Raw genomic sequence first — 17844 nt, 5'->3', positions numbered from 1 at the left:
GATAAGAACTACATGATCCTCTCACTAGATGCAGAAAAAGCGTTTGAAAAAAATACAGCACTCTTTCTTGATGAAAACCCTCAAGAAAGCAGGGATAAAAGGAACATACCTCAAGGTCATAAAGGCCATATACGAAAGACCCACTGCTAATAACATCCTCAATGGAAAAACTGAGAGCTTTCCCCCTAAGGTCAGGAACATGACAGGAATGTCCACTCTCACCACTGTTGTTCAACATAGTGTTGGAAGTCCTAGTGTCAGCAATCCGGCAACACAAAGAAACAAAATGCATCCAAAGCAGCAAGGAAGAAGTCAAACTTTTGCTATTTGCAGGTGATGTGATACTCTATGTGAAAACCCAAAAAATTCCACCCAAAACTGCTAAAATTGATATATAAATCTAGCAAAGTCACAGGATATAAAATCAGTGTACAGAAATAGGTTGCATTTATATACACTAATAATGAAGCAGCAGAAAGAGAAATAAAGGAATTGATCCCATTTACAATTGCACCGAACACCATACAATATGTAGGAATAAACCTAATCAAAGAGATAAAAGCTGAAAACTATAGAAGGCTTATAGAAGAAGTTGAAGAGGACACAAAGAAATGGAAAACATCCTATGGTCATGGGTTGGAAGAACAAATATTGTTAAAATGTTGATAGTGTCCAAAGCAATCTACACATTCAATGCAATCCCTATCAAAATAACACCAGTATTCTTCATAGAACTAGAACAAGTCATTCTAAAATTTGTATGGAACCAGAAAAGGCCCCAAATAGCCAAAGTAATGTTGAAAACCAAACCTGGAGGCATCACCATCCTGGACTTCAAGATGTATTACAATGCTGTAATCATTAAGACAGTACAGTACTGTCATAAAAACAGACACATAGATCAATGGAACAGACTAGAGAACCCAGAAATGTACCCACAAATGTGTGGCCAACTAATCTTCAACAAAGCAGGAAAGAGTATCGAATGGAAAAAAGTCTCTTCAGCAAATAGTGTTGGGAAAACTGGACATTGACATGCAGAAGAATGAACTTGGACCACTTTCTTAAACCATACACAAAAATAAATTCAAAATGAATGAAAGACCTAAATGTAAGACAAGAAACCATCAAAATCCTAGAGGAGAAAACAAGCAACGACCTCTTTGACCTTGGCTGCAGCAACTTCTTACTACAGAGGTCTCCAGAGGCAAGGGAACAAAAGCAAAAATGAACTTTTGGGACCTCATCAAGATAAAAGTCTTCTGGATAGCAAAGGAAGCAATCGACAAAACTAAAAGGTAACCTATGGAATGGGAGAAGATATTTACAAATGACATATCAGATAAAGGGTTGGTATCCAAAATCTGTAAAGAACTTATAAAACTCCCCACTCAAAAAATAATCCAGTGAAGAAATGGGCAAAAGACATGAACACACACTTTTCTAAAGAAGAAATCCAGATGGCTAACAGACACATTAAAAGATGCTCAACATCACTCATCATCAGGGAAATACAAATCAAAACCACAATGAGATACCACCTCACTCCTGTTAGAATGGCTAAAATAAACAACTCAGGCAATAACAGATGTTGACAAGGATGTGGACAAAGGGGAACCCTCTTGCACTGCTGATGGGAATGCAAACTGGTGCAGCCTCTCTGGAAAATAGTATGGAGGTTTCTCAAAAAATTAAAAATAGAGCATGCTATGACCCAGCAATTGCACTACTAGGTATTTACCAAAAGGATACAAAAATGCTGATTTGAAGGGGCACATGCACCCCAATGTTTATACCAGTGCTATCAACAATAGCCAAAGTATGGAAAGAGCCCAAATGTCCATCAACTGATGAATGGATAATGAAGATATGGGGTATGTACAGTGTGTGTGTGTGTGTGTGTGTGTGTGTGTGTGTGTGTGTGTGTGTGGTGGAATATTACTTGGCAATCAAAAAGAATGAAATCTGCCATTTGCAACAATGTGGATGGAGCTAGAATGTATTATGCTAAGCGAAATAGGTTGATCAGAGAAAGATAAATATATGATTTCACTCATATGTAGAATTTAAGAAACAAAAATGAACATAGGGGAAGGGAAGGAAAAATCATATAAAAACAGAAAGGGAGGCCAACTGTAAAAGACTTTTAAATATGGAGAATAAACTAAGGGTTGCTGGAGGGAAGTGGGTGGGGATGAGCTAAATGGGTGATAGACATTAAGGAGGGCATTTGTTGGGATGCACACTGGGTGTTATATGTAAAGAATGAATCACTAAGTTCTATTCCTGGAGCCATTATGACACTATATGTTAACAAACTTGGATTTAAATTAAAAATACACACACACACACATATATATGTGTGTGTGTGTGTATATATATATATATGTATATATATATATATATATGCATACACATAACTGTGGTGAGTTTGAAGTTGATAGGAAGATTTTGATTCTTTAGGAATTTTATTTGTCACATCACCCATTTTTTTGAAATATTTTGTTTTGCAAAATATGTTTTGTAGAGAGAATTTCTTACTGTGAAATAATGATTGTTATAATTTATATGATTCTCTTCCTTTTCAAAAAAGTTAATAAATAAAATGAATAAAAAATCTAATATTCTAATACAGAAAGTATAAAATAGTTTTATTTTTTATTTTAATTTTTCGAGTTTTTTTACTTCCAAAGTACCTATCAAAATGTCTACCTTTGTACTATCAATTTTTTTCTTACAAGAATGCTTAAATATATGTTAGACATTAAATATCTTTATATATAAGTTTAAGAGTAGTAAGACCTTCATATTTATATATAAAATAATAATAAAATGTGATTTCTTTAAACAGAAAGAGTAATTTTCTTATTAAAATTCTTTTTGTTTTTCCTGTTTCTGGTCACTAGGAATGATTTCGCAGCTCGCAGAAAAATACAGTCTTCCTTTAAGGACAAGTTTTAGCTCTGCTCGAGGATTTTTCATCCAGATGACTACAGATTGTGCAGCCCTTCCCAATAATCAACTTCCTTCAGAGTTTATTAAGGTTCATTTTAGCATTTTGGCTAGTAAATTGTTGTTTCTGATTTTGCAGAATTACATTTTACATATTTTCAGACATTCTTTGAATTTTACATGTCAAGTTTCTGAATGTTCTGTATATTGCTTCTACTCCTGTCAACTCACCTAACAGTTATATATTAATCTAAGAGTGAGGTAGAAATTTTTTATTTATTTGTTTATTTTTGAGAAAGACCAAACAGTGCATTCCACAGTTCTGGAAGCTTGGTATGTATAAAAAAGGAAAAGGAAAAAAAGAAAGTCCAAGGATATTTTTGATCAAAGGAATTTGGAAAATATTGTACCATCTCCTGTTTTAGGTAGTTCTTAGTGCATATTTGCCTATTAAAGGTTTAAAAATCCTGAAGTAAAGAAATCTGCTTAACTTTTTAAAATCCAGTATTGCCAAACTTTTGCACCAGGAAAATATTTTTTCCTAAATACACATTAACTTCCCCATGATACACCAGTTTGGGAAAGTCTAACCCACTCTAATTTTGCTTTCTCTGCTCCCAGGGGGTAACTTTTGGCAAAAACAAACCATTTAACTTCTAGGGTTTTTAAATACAACACTGTAATACTAAATAATGTGGGATAGATGAAGTAAAGAATGGGTGGAGACAGTAATGGGGTTAGAGCTTGAGTGAGGTTCAAATGTAGGGCAAGGGCTAAGATGGGTGAGAGATGGAGTGAAAGTTACATCTGTCATGCATGTTGCTTGGTGATAAGATGTACTGTTTAACATTTCTACATGGCTATTTTAATTTTAAGACCTGTAAAAATAGTTGTGCCAGAATAGACTAGGTTAAAAAATCCTGCTTTAACTTTAAAAGTGATATTTTCTTTTTTGCAGACATTATTTGAGAGTTTCTTTGTGATGCTTTGTCGCAAAAGTTAATGTGATTAACCTAAATACCTGTACAGTTTAAAATCTGTAGGTTTTATTTTATAGGAGTGTACACATATCTTGACATTTGTTTTTTCATTTCCTAGCAGATATCTAAGGTGAAAAATTCTTATACCTTTACATCAACAGATTTAATTAAAATGAATGAAAGATGTCAGGAGTCTTTGAGAGAGATCTATCACATGACTTATATGTAAGCACATTTGAAATTTTTGAATATTAAATTGGTTAATTTGAGGCATTATGATAAATTTCATTAGTTGGCTTTTTGTCTGATTGCAGAAAATTATAAAATTATGAATGTTAGCAAAGAAAGATCATTTCCTGGAAGAACAAGTAAAACGTTTAAAGTCTGTCACTGTGATTGGGATCACTCAGCCTCATAGAAGATTCAGGCAAATCTAATTGCAATACATATATATATATATATATATACACACACACACACACACACATATATATACACACATATATATATACACACACATATATATATATACACACACACATATATATATATCAGATTCGTATATATACATATATACATATATATATGTAACTGATACTTCTGTAGTATGCATTGCACCATGATGTAGAATTTGACACACCATGGGCTTATCTTGGGCTTGATTCAGTTTATTCTTTTCCTATGGTATGTAAGCCCTCAACTTCTCATGGCATGCATATATATATCACAATAGTGTCAATCTCTTGCTGTTTGTGAAACAGTAGCAATACAGATAGAAATAATAAATAGATCATTCATGGGGAAGGGAGGCAAAAAAATTGACCACTCATTGTTGGTGACCTGAAATGATAAAGACAAATATTGGACTTTCAAAACAATTTTAGGGCATAGAGCACAGAAATTATGGATATAGTAGCTTTGGGGAGCATATTTCTTCTTGTAAGGGAAAAACTTTTTTTTTTTTTTTTAAGTAATCTCTACACCCAACATGAGGCATGATCTCACAACCCTGACACCAAGAGTCACATGTTCTACCAACTGAGCCAGTTATGCCCTCCAAGGAAAACCTTGTATATTATATCACAGTATAATAACTTTCCCATATAAAAGCTTAAATAATTATGTTGTTAGGGTGTGTGTATGTTGGCGGGGGTGGCGAGAGAGAGAGAGGGGAAAATATGTAACTTTTGTGTTGAATTTCACATTTGCAAGAACACAAAATTATTAACAGGTGGGATCTGTTGTTGTATAGTGAGGGCTTGTTTGACTATAAAAATAATTTTATTAATAAAAATTCATTTTATTCATATGTAATAACCAATAATTTCAAAAACATAGTGTTAATCCACCAGAAGATGCATTCTTTTTTTGAACATTTTAAAACTGTTTATTTATTTTTGAGAGACAGAGAACAAGCACAAACAGGAGAGGGACAGAGAGAAGAAAGAATCCCAAGTAGGCACTGACATGGGGCTCGATCACACAAACAGTGGGATCATGACCTGAGCTGAAATCAAGAGTTAAAACTACTCTTATAGCTGACTCTTGTAGACTGAGCCACCAGGTGCCCACAGAAGATGCATTCTTGCGTAGTGCTGTGAACTCAAGGAACTTCAATTTCTTAATTTCTAAAATGAGGCAAAAGAACAATAGACTTTACCTATTGTACAACTGAACTGTGAATGTTATGTTAGCAATGAATTTATTGTTTTACAATTATATTGTATGTCCCTTTTTAAAAGCATTACCTGACTTACCAAACATATTCTTTCAGGATAGTGTGCAAATTGCTTAGTGAGATTTATGAACATATTCATTGCTTATATAAACTATCTGACACTGTGTCAATGCTGGATATGCTACTGTCATTTGCTCATGCCTGCACTCTTTCTGACTATGGTAGGTTACTTTCTTTGGGATAAATATGTTGCATACTGAAATTTGTATTCCTTTCAAGCAATTTTATATAACAATTATGAATGTTGTACTTTTTTTTTTTTTACCTGAAATGTAGTCTCTTGCCTGTGGTCTTAGACTAAGACTCAAAATAAAGTAAATTTACCCTTGAAATTCATTTTAAAAGTTGGAAAATTGTTTACTGAGAAATTGATAAATGAAAAAGAAAATACTACAAGAAACTTGAAGGTTCCCCAAATAGGAAAGATCGAAAAGCTGCCTTCTTGGTAGAAATTACAATGATCCAAACTGATAAAGTGCAAATCTGAAGACTAATTGGAAGGAGTGTGACATGGACGAGGGAAATGAATCTCCAAAGTGAATATTTTCTGAACTAGTTCCGTAGATGTGAGCATCTCAAGATCAGGAGTTATGCCATATATTTTTGTATCCCAAGTCTGTACACAAGCCTTGAATATAAGTGTTAAGTCATTTTCTAATATTAAATGAAGACTTCAAATTAACCCCTTGAAATTTCTTATCCAGCTTACCAGTAGTAACTATAATCCGGTATAGAAATTTGTAGAACTAGTATGGGATAATTAAGGTTGAATAATTGTGGACTTAGTATCATTAATAACTTTGAATTTCTAGTTAAAATCACCAGTAACATTTCTCAAGTACTTATGCCACTTAGTTTTTGATGGGAAATAAGTATCTTACAAAGTTGTTTCATATTTTTATATTTCTTATGGAAATGTTAACTTTTTCAATTGCTTTTTTTATTTTCTCTCTCTCCCTTTCTTTAAGGTATTTATTTATTTTGAGAGAAAAAAAGTGTGCATGAATGCACCAGTGCAGTGCAGGGGCAGAGACAGAGAATCCAAGCAGGCTTCATGCTATTAGCATGGAGCCTGATGTGGGGCTTGATCCCATGAAATGTAAGATCATAACCTGAGCTGAAATCAAGAGTTGGAGGCTTAACTGACCGAGCCACCCAGGCGCCCTCAATTGGTATTTTATAAGTCAGAGCTTTTCGGTCTGTTAGATCTCCTTTGGAGTCAAAACCTTAACTTAACTATTTTAATAATAGTTTTCTTAACTATTAAGATATTTGATGTTGCCCCATTTTAATTTGAGAGGGATCATCCTGAAACTCAAACCTATAAATAATGACTTTGGGTGTTAAAATGCTTTTGAAATAGTTTAAAAATTATTTTCTAACCAACCTCCTTTTATAATGAATACTTTTGAGTTTATCCATGTGTTTCCTCTAGAGGCACATAGGATTTTAGTGTTTACTTGTCCCCAAACCCTTTTTTTTCTCCCTTTACCTTGGAAGGTATTCATGGAGTCCTCATCACTATTTGTTTCTATAAATTAACAATATATTTTATGTCTGTTTTGACTATTATCTGAGTATTCTTTTTAGGCAAAACTTCTATAAAGGTTTGGACATAAAATTATTTTTATATTTGGTTTTACTCTATATTCATACCCCACTTCAAAAGCTAAGCATGCCAAATTTGAAATAATGCTGAAGGTGGGAATTAAGTAAATGTGCAATTTTGTAGTACTGGTGATTAATTGTTATTTTAAAAGTGTCATCAATGGCTAGTTGACTCTTTATTCTACACAAATTTGAAAATGTTATGAACTGTTTTAGAGCCCAGGACAATGATAAGGAACTAAATCCTACAGTTCCCTGGAAATGAATAAAAGTTGTGATGGTGATTAGAATGTGTCTATTATAATCTAGAGGGATTTAGGTAGAGATTAGGGTAAAATAATATCTTAATGTTATTGTCCCAAATTGACCCTAGTAAAGTCCCATGTACAACACCACAGGCCATTAAATATATTAATCTTACAATTCTTTTTTTTGTTTGTTTTTTCAGTTCGGCCAGAATTTACCGATACTTTAGCAATCAAACAGGGCTGGCATCCCATTCTTGAAAAAATATCTGTGGAAAAACCTATTGCCAACAATACCTTTATTACAGAAGGAAGTAATTTTTTGATCATAACTGGACCTAATATGAGTGGGAAATCCACATATTTAAAACAGATTGCTCTTTGTCAGATTATGGCCCAGATTGGTAAGTTATGGCTTTGCTTTATACTTACCAGTTCTGCTCCTCATTTAAAATGCCTTGTGCCTGGTATTTTAGATCCAGGTGCCTAATTAACCCAAGGAAGTTTGGAGGAGGTTTTCTTACTTAAAAGTATATGTGTCTACTATGTAGACTATAACTTTTGCTATTTGGTATTGGTTAAGCTCCATCCAGTTTGGATTGTACTGTACTAAAAATTTTGTTGGATGTAACAAGTCAAAACTACCTTACTGTAACTATTAATGTTGTATCAATTATTACTAAACTGAATCATATCATTATTTCTGATTGAAAACCGAGCTTTGTTGTGAAAAAGTGAAATAAGTAGGATAAGCTGCTGCCTTTAATAACTCATGTAAGATTTTTACCAAATTATAACACTGGGGAGAGAAACCTCTTTTACTTAATTAAGGGCTACCAGTAACTTGGGCACAGCAGTTGATACATTAACACATGTGTGCACACACATGCATATAAATGGCTGTCATTAGCCCAATATTGTCATGTATTTCTTGGTGTAGAGGCACAACTTAGCTCTGAAAACTAGGTTTCCTTGAGAACTCTATGAATCCGAAATGAGATGATTTGCCCTAATGCAGTGGTTCTCAATCAGGGATGATTTTGCCTCCCCCCAGCCCTCACTCCCACAAATTTGGCAATCTGGATACATTTTTGATTGTCACAGCTGAGAGGAGTGTAGAGTCCAGGGATGTTGCTGAACATCTTACAATGCGCAAAACAGTCTTCTCCCCACCCTCCTCCCAACCCTTGATAGACCTCAGAAAAATTATCCAGCCCAAGATGTTAGTAGTGTGGTGGTTGATAAACCCTGGCCTAATGTAATGAATTGTAAGGGGAATACAGCAATAATAATATTGGTGATACAGTACTGATTTACCCTTATTACTGGGAAAGAAAATCAGATATGAGTGAATGAAGAGTAAATATTTTATTTGGTTTATGGTTTCATTGGATTGAAAAGGACATCTTAGCTAATCTTGTTCTGATTCATATGTGACATAATAATCTTGCTTGTATTTGTGAGGAGCTCTGTCCTTTTAAAAGAACAGAGTATGCAATCGCTGGGTCTCTCTAATTGTAGAGCGTTCATTATACTGAATTGAAATCTGACTTTCTATAACTTCTACTCATTAGTCCTAATTCTTCTATGTATCATAGAATAACCTAGTCTCTTTTGATAATAGCCTATCAAATATTAGAAGAAAATCATTCTACTTGTCACTCATTTTAAACCTCTAAGATACCTAGAAGTATATATAGTATCTCACATAATCTGATTGTAAAGGAAATAGTAGAACTTGAAAGGCATGGAGATGAAGAACATAGGCTTTGGAGCTAGACCTAGCTTGTCTAGTTACTAGCTCTGTGATCTTAGGAAAATTACTTAACTTCCTTAGTTTTCCTATCTGTAAGTGAAAATTATAATAGTATCTAATTCTAAGAGTTGTTGTAGTGATTAAGTGAAATAATGTGTATAAAATATGATGGACATAAGGTAAGGGTGTGAGAAAGAAAGAGACTTTCCAGACACAGTAAGAACATGTTATAAAAACAGTATGGTATGCCCAAGGAAGTACAAGAGGTTTTGTAATTCCTTTGGAGAGCAAAGAGTAGCTGTGAGTAGTAGTAGGATACAAAGCCAAAGACATGGGCAGGAGCCAGATCATGAAGGGCCTTAAGTATTTCACTGAGGAGATTGAACTTTACCCAGAAATCTATAGGGAGCTTTTGAAATTTAAACAAGAGAATGGCCTGGTTGGATTTGACTTTGGATAGATCACTCTGACTGATGTATGGTTAGATGAGAGCCAGACCAGAAGCAAAATATCAGCTGGGAGCTTCTGTAATAAATTAGATAGAAAAATGTAGAAAGCCTTTTTGGTAAAGGTAAATACAAATGAACTAAGAGGAGAAAGTACAGATGTATTCTGTATATGCTGTATTCTCCACTTGGGGCTTTCACATTTATTTTCCCACTTGATCCTTCCGGAAATCCTATGACTAAGCTGTATTTAAGAGATCTATTTTCTCAGGTGTGATCATTATAATCACTATTGTTATTGTTACTTTTATTTTTAGTAGTATTATCCTGACTTATGCTTTCTTTTCCTGCTGGTCATTTTTCCTTAGAGAATAATCCTATTCTTCATCCTTATCTTGGCTTTAAGTCCTCAAACAATCAGGGTTTTGTTTCTTCACTCCCATTATTTCACCATTTTGTTCTATATGCTTACTACTTTTCCCATTGTATATTTTCATCCTCTTATGCTTTTGGAATGCCTTTTATGTCTCATTCTGTACAGAGATAGGTGCATTAATCAGATTGATTTGCTTTCAAAGGGTGAATATTTTAGATTAGTTAGTATGATAACTTCTCAGGCAGAAATAGTCTCATGGATGAAAACTTTTAAAAAATTAAATGTTTTGCTTTCATTCTGATTCTGGGTATTTCTATACATTTCTAATAACAGATATTTCCTTATACATCTTTCTGTAACAGTTATATCAATTCAGGCTTCATAAGCATTTCCTTCAAATTTTCATATTTTGAATGTTTTTCATCTAACTATATTAAAATTTTTATGAGGCTTATAATATTTCTTTTTTTTAAAGTCAATGTATTTTTTTTTTAATTTTTTTTTCAACGTTTTTTATTTATTTTTGGGACAGAGAGAGACAGAGCATGAACGGGGGAGGGGCAGAGAGAGAGGGAGACACAGAATCGGAAACAGGCTCCAGGCTCCGAGCCATCAGCCCAGAGCCTGACGCAGGGCTCGAACTCACGGACCGTGAGATCGTGACCTGGCTGAAGTCGGGACGCTTAACCGACTGCGCCACCCAGGCGCCCCAAAGTCAATGTATTTTTTAAGTTTATTTACTTTGAGAGCAAGAGAGTGGGACAGAGAGTGAGGAAGAGAGAGAGAATCCGAAATAGGCTCTACACTGTCAGCAAAGAGCCCAACACAGGGCTCAAACTCAAGAATGGTGAGATCATTATCTTAGGCAAAATCAAGAGTCAGAGGCTTAACTGAGCCACCCAGGTGCTCAAGTTTATAATATTTCTAATGTACTTGAATTTATGCTATATTATTTAACTTCCAAATAACTATGTGCAATAGTAAGGGCAAATATTTCCATTTATATATGAGAAAGATGAGACTGGGAGAGTCTAATTGGTGCCCAAAGATACATGATAAGTGACAGAGCTGGGACCATGTCATCTAACTCTACATCCAGTGATCTTTCTACTACGTAATCCTTAGATCAGCTAATAAGTAATGAGTTGGTGAAAAGTGAAAAATATTAGTACTTATATTTTAAAACATTTCAATTGACTTTGACCTTCTATTTTACAGGATCATATGTTCCAGCAGAATATTCTTCCTTTAGAATTGCTGAACAGATTTTTACAAGAATCAGTACTGATGACGATATTGAAACAAATTCATCAACATTCATGAAGGAAATGAAAGAGGTACCTAAACTAAACTTTTCTTATGTTAAACTCATATTAAATTCTTCCACTAATGACCAATTTTTATGTAAGAAACTATCCTTATACTAAAACATGCAGATGTGCTTATACTCCTCTACAAGAGACAGAGGGCAGTCAAAGACAGCAGCTTCCTACTTTCTGTCTTATGTGGAAATGGAAGAGGTTTTACTGAAAAATACACTTTCTAGAGAAAAAGCTAGTATTATTGAACAAAAAACATGCTTTCATATTTTTACATGGAATATATAAAAGACTTTTCAGAAAACAGTGACCTATTCAAGACCATTTTGCATAGTATCTATCATTCCTGCTAGGCTTGATTTTAAAATAAAAGATGATTGGATGCTTTTAAAAATCACCATCGTGTATGCCCCTTTAGAATTTTCACTTTCTGTAAAAATCTGTGTGTCCTCACCTTTTTCTGATCTGAGCCAGATGTCAAATAGACTTGAAGGGCTAAAGGAATTCAGTATAGTTTTTGGGCTATCTTAAGTAGGTAGAAATTAATGGACCACTGTAGAGTTAGATAACTTTTTGTAGATTGGGGGAGAATGGTTATTATTTATGACACTGTGTATGACTTTTACGTAATTATTTAGTATGTATTGAGTATCTGTGGGAGAATATAGCAATATACTAGGTGCTTGAGGTGTATTTTTAAATGGTCCTAGCTCTCAAGAAGCTTAGCCTTAATAGAAAGGTAAAATGGCCATGAAATTTACTTTTGTGTCAGGACATAATGTGGATGGAATTCTATTTTTTGAGAAAGAGATTAATACTCTTCAGTTGAGAGTATTAGTCCTTGTTGAGCATGTATTTAAATTGGTTTAAATAGGAATCAATGGGCTTGGATACTTTCTCTTTAATTTTTCTCTCTTTACTCTCTAGAGACGTGTTAAAATAAACTTGAGAAATAGTTTTGAGTATGTTATGACAATTGATTAGTCATTTGTGGAGAAGAAAATGACCATCTTTGTGCTTTATTTAGATATTTAATTCATTGCTTAGTTTTACTTCACTGTATCTAAAACATCAATATTTTAGATAATGGTTATTTACTCTCTGTTGTCTCATGCACACATGCATGTCTGTTTATGTATATATCAGTTATTCTATTGAAATTATTAGTCATGAGATTTTTAGAATAAAAGCAATGTGTTAGTTTCTGCCTAGCAGGATATCTTTATAAAAATATGTTTTGGATGAATTATTAGAGACTGGATTTTTCCTCATTTTTTTTAAATGGTAGTGACAGCTGTTTGGTTACAATGAATAACATTAAAATTATATTTTCCAGATAGCATACATTCTACATAATGCTAATAACAAATCACTCATATTAATTGATGAGCTTGGCAGAGGTACTAATACAGAAGAAGGTATTGGCATTTGTTATGCTGTTTGTGAATATCTGCTGAGTTTAAAGGTATTCTCTATCTCTTTTAAGTGTATTAATTCTTAGTCCTTTTTTGATGTATCCTTTATATATTTATCATGAATGGATTTTACAGACACCTATAGAAAGCTCTTTAAACAATTTTAGGTGGTAAAAGCATACCATAGCATTTATATTTTTATTATTTCATTTCTGATGGAAGCAGAATAGCTAGTATGATAATCATGGTGTAGAAAGGAGGAAATCAAGAAATACAAATAATATTAAAACTAGTCACTTGGCTATAATCAAATTAAATAGCAAAACATGAAAGCATTTCAATAATTGTCTCTGTGTGTAGTAACATTGACTAGGATGTCATAACATGAAGTGAAAAACTAGGCGTCTGAGGTCATTTTATGGTAAATTTATTTTACTTACCCAACTAAAATTTCATTCCTTTAAAGAAAACAAGTTTTTAAAAATCTCTGTTATTAAGCTAATATGTAAAATATCAAAATATATATGGATATGAAAAAACTTAAAAATACTTTTCCATATTTAAAGTTCCTTGAAATATCCCTAAAATGATGTTCTTTTCCTTTTTTTTTTTTTTTAATTTTTTTTTAACGTTTATTTATTTTTGAGACAGAGAGAGAGCATGAACAGGGGAGGGTCAGAGAGAGGGAGACACAGAATCTGAAATGGGCTCCAGGCTCTGAGCTGTCAGCACAGAGCCCGACGCGGGGCTCGAACTCATGGACCGCGAGATCGTGACCTGAGCCGAAGTCGGCCGCTTAACCAACTGAGCCACCCAGGCGCCCCAGTGATGTTCTTTTCCTTAAATGAGATTCCATAATGATTTATTATGTAGAATGAGAAAAATCTTATTTTATACTTGAAGGGTATATGATAAATCAGAAGTAATATTAATAGAGAACAGTAGTGTTTGTAAAACTGAATCTGTGTTGGTCGATCAGAATTTCTCATATAAATAAGATATATGCATTACTTGTTAGGATTAAAAGCTAGTTAGTATCTGTGATGGTTAATTTTATACATCAACCTGACTGGGCTACAGAGTACAGGACATTTGGTCAAACAGTATTTTGGGTGTATCTGTGAGGGTTTCTGGATGAGATTTGTATTTAAACTGGTAGACTGAGTAAAGCAGATTGCCCTCCCTAGTATGGGTGGCTCCATCTAATCAGTTTTGAGTGGGGTCCAGTTGAAGACCTGAATAGAACAAAAAGGCTGACTTTTCTGGGAGTGAGAGGTTAATTCCTGCCTGACTGCCTTTAATCTAGAGTCATTTTTTCCTGACTCTGGAGTAGAATTGAAACATCAGCTCATTTTGGATCTTGAGTCTGCCAGCATTTGGCTCAAGTTGGCAGAAGTTTGGTTCTGAGGCCTTTAGATTCAGACTAGAACTACACAGTCACCTCTCTTGGGTCTCCAACTTGCTGATTGCAGACCTGGGGAGTTATCAGTGTCCATAATCATATGAGCCAATTCCTAATAGTAAATCAGTCAATCAGTCTCTCTCCTTCTTCCTCCCTCCCTCTACACAACCCCCCCCCCGCCCCACACACACACCCTATTAATTTTGTTTTTCTGGAGAACCCTGACTTACAGATTTTTTTTAATGTGAAATTTATTGTCAAATTGGTTTCCATACAACACCCAGTGCTCATCCCAACAGGTGCCCTCCTCAATGCCCATCACCCACCCGCCCCTCCCTCTCACCCCCCATCAACCCTCAGATTGTTCTCAGTTTTTAAGAGTCTCTTATAGTTTGGCTCCCTCCCTCTCTAACTTTTTTTTTTTCCTTCCCCTCCCCCATGGTCTTCTGTTAAGTTTCTCAGGGTCCACATAAGAGTGAAAACATATGGTATCTGTCTTTCTCTGTATGATTTATTTCACTTAGCATAACACTCTCAAGTTCCATCCACATTGCTACAAATGGCCAGATTCTATTCTTTCCCATTGCCAAGTAGTATTCCATTGTGTATATAAACCACATCTTCTTTATCCATTTGTCAGTTGATGGACATTTAGGTGCTTTCCATAATTTGGCTATTGTTGAAAGTACTGCTATAAACATTGGGGTACAAGTGCCCCTATGCATCATGCCTCTACTCCTGTATCCCTTGGGTAAATTCCTAGAAGTGCTATTTCTGGGTCATAGGGTAGATCTGTTTTTAATTTTTTGAGGAACCTCCACACTGTTTTCCAGAGCGGCTGCATCAGTTTGCATTCCCACCAGCAGTGCAAGAGGGTTCCCGTTTCTCCACATCCTCACCGGCATCTATAGTCTCCTGATTTGTTCATTTTAGCCACTCTGACTGGCGTGAGGTGGTATCTGAGTGTGGTTTTGATTCAGATTTTGATATTGAAGTGGTTCTAGAGGAATTTTAAGGACGGATTTTCTGAATTGGTTCTGGAGTTTCTGGAATTGACTCTCTGATCTGATTAGATTTATTTTATTTATTTTACTCAAAGACTTTTGTTTTATTATATACATGGGCTGGGACTGATGGGAAGGGGTAGATGTAGTGGGCAACCATGGTCCAGATTAGTATTGGATGCCCATACCGATGGCCATGGATATGCTAAAGGTGCCACCACTCTGCATGATGGTTTTCCTGATGCTGCTCATCAGCAACCAATTTCACATTCCAATCCTGAGACAGGAAGAAATATTGAAGAGTACCCTGGCTGCCATGCCCACTGCATAGCCTGTCACAAAGCCCATCTTCATGTGGTTGAAGCAGCTTGCCTGGTACTGTGTATAGGCCCCAGAGCCACAAGGATCCTCTTAGTGTTCAGGTCCCTGCACTGTGGTGCCCCCACCTCACTTCTAATCTGATTAGATTTAAAGATACTAAGGACTCTATTTCTAGTAGTAGAGAGCACTAGTCATCCATAGTGTAAGGGTGGCCTCAGCAGAGGAGGATTTTAATAATCAAGTGGAAAGGATGACCCGTTCTGTGGATACCAATTGGCCTCTTTCCCCAGTTACCCCTGCCATCATCCAATGAACTCATGAACAAAGTGGCCATGGTGGCATGGATGGAGACTATACATGGACTCAGTAACAGATTTCCACTCACCATGGCTGACCTGGCTACAACTGTTGCTGAGTCCCCAATCTGCCTGCAGCAGAGACCAACAGTGAGCCTCCAATGGCACCATTCCCTGAGGTGATCAGCCAGCTGCCTAGTGGCAAGTTGATTACATTGGACTGCTTCCATCATGAATGGAACAGCAATTTGTTCTTACTAATGACTAGACACTTTAAATATAGATTTTCCTTTCCTGCACATATTGTTTCTGCTGAAACTATTACCCGTGAACTTAATGCTTTATCCACCATTGTGGTATTTCACACAGAATTGTTTCTGATCAAGGAATTCACTTCATATCAAAGTGCAGCAATGGCCTTTTGCTCATGGAATTCACTGGTTTTATCATGTTCCCTACAATCCTGAGCAACTGGCTTGATAGAATGGTGGAATGGCCTTTTGAAGACTATTGAGTATTTCCTGTTGGTTCTGTTTCCTGAGAGAACAGTAATTATAGCCATGCAAGCATGGCTGGGCAAGGTTTTCTAGAAACTTGTATATGCTCTGAATCAGCACCCATTATATGGTGCTGTTTTTCCTAGAGCCAGGATTCATGGGTCTAAGAATTAAGAAATGGAAATGGGAGTAGCACCACTCAACTATTACCCCTGGTGACCTGCTTGCAAGATGTTTGCCTCCTGTCCTCTGGACCTTATGCACTACTGGCCTAGAGAGCTTAGTTCCAAAGGGAGAAATGCTTCCACAAACACACAACAATGATTTCATTCCACTGAAAGTTAAGACTGCCACCAAGCCACTCTGGGCTCTTCATGCCTCTGAATCAATAGGCAAAGAAGGGAGGTACTGCACAGGCTGTAGTGACTGATCCTGACTTCCAGTGGGAAATTGGATTACCAATCCATAATGGAGGTAAGAAAGAATAATTCTGGAATACAGGAGATCCCTAAGGGGTCTTGGTATTAGCATTCCTTGTGATTAATGTCAATTGAAAACTACAGCAACGCAATCCTGGCATGACTTCTAATGGCCCAGATCCTTTAGGAGTGAAGGTTTAGGCCATTCCATCAGGTAAAGAACCATGACCAGCTGAGGTGCTTGCTGAAGGCAAAGGGAATACGAAATATATAGTGGAAGAAGGTAGTTACCAACTATGAGCATGTGACCAGTTACAGATGAGGACTGTAATTGTCATGAATAATGAGTATTTCTTCCTTATTTTGTTATGAATTTGTATGTATTTGTTTTCTTTCCTCTCTTATTCCCTTATCATGTGACATAAGATGTACTGAATTTATATCAGTATGTTTAACTATTATTACTTTTATGTCAATAGTATTTAACTTACAAGATATCAAGGAGAAGAGTAAACGTCACTCAAGGACTTTATGTCCCCTTAGGGGAAGGGATTGGTACATTCTCTTGTATGCAGGATAGTTGAAACATGTTAGGTGGAGTTATGACCTTGTTGTTGTCTTTATTTGGAGATTAGGTATGGTTTTAAGAGATGGTGTATAGGTATCAATTTGACAGGAGCTGGCCTTGTGTTAGTTAATTTTATATGTCAAATTGACTAGACCACAGAGTGCCCAGTTTGGTCAAACATCATTCTGGGTGTATCTGTTCTGAAGGTGTTTCTGGATAAGATTAACATGAGAATTGGTAGACTGAGGAAAACAGATTGCTCTCCCTAATGTGGGTGGGCCTAATCCAATCAGTTGAAGATTTGAACAGAACCAAAAGGCTGACCCTCTTGGGAGTAAGAGGTAACTCCTTCTGCCTGACTGCCTTCAATCTGGAACACTAGGTCTTTCCTGCCATCATATTTGAACTGAAACATCAGCACTTTTTAGGTTTTGAGCCTGCTGGCATTCAGACAGGAACTACACCATCAACTCTCCTGGATCTCTAGTTGGCTGACGGTAGA

The 17844-nt window shown here is 35.6% G+C and overlaps 1 protein-coding gene across 1 annotated transcript in view; it reads left to right on the top strand.

Moving 5' to 3' along the window:
- Positions 1 to 17844, top strand: part of MSH4 (mutS homolog 4) — a 96841-nt gene that overhangs the window by 69691 nt on the left and 9306 nt on the right. Inside the window, exons 12-17 of the mRNA XM_049616994.1 lie at positions 2907 to 3043; positions 4054 to 4157; positions 5707 to 5831; positions 7727 to 7927; positions 11320 to 11438; positions 12757 to 12885. Coding sequence (XP_049472951.1) covers positions 2907 to 3043; positions 4054 to 4157; positions 5707 to 5831; positions 7727 to 7927; positions 11320 to 11438; positions 12757 to 12885 — 815 coding nt within the window. The remainder of the gene's footprint in view (positions 1 to 2906; positions 3044 to 4053; positions 4158 to 5706; positions 5832 to 7726; positions 7928 to 11319; positions 11439 to 12756; positions 12886 to 17844) is intronic.

Source organism: Panthera uncia, assembly GCF_023721935.1.
Source record: "Panthera uncia isolate 11264 chromosome C1 unlocalized genomic scaffold, Puncia_PCG_1.0 HiC_scaffold_4, whole genome shotgun sequence".
Taxonomy (NCBI): Eukaryota; Metazoa; Chordata; class Mammalia; order Carnivora; family Felidae; genus Panthera; species Panthera uncia.
Note: the sequence above shows the minus strand (reverse complement) of the source record. Positions and strands in the feature narration are given on the sequence as shown.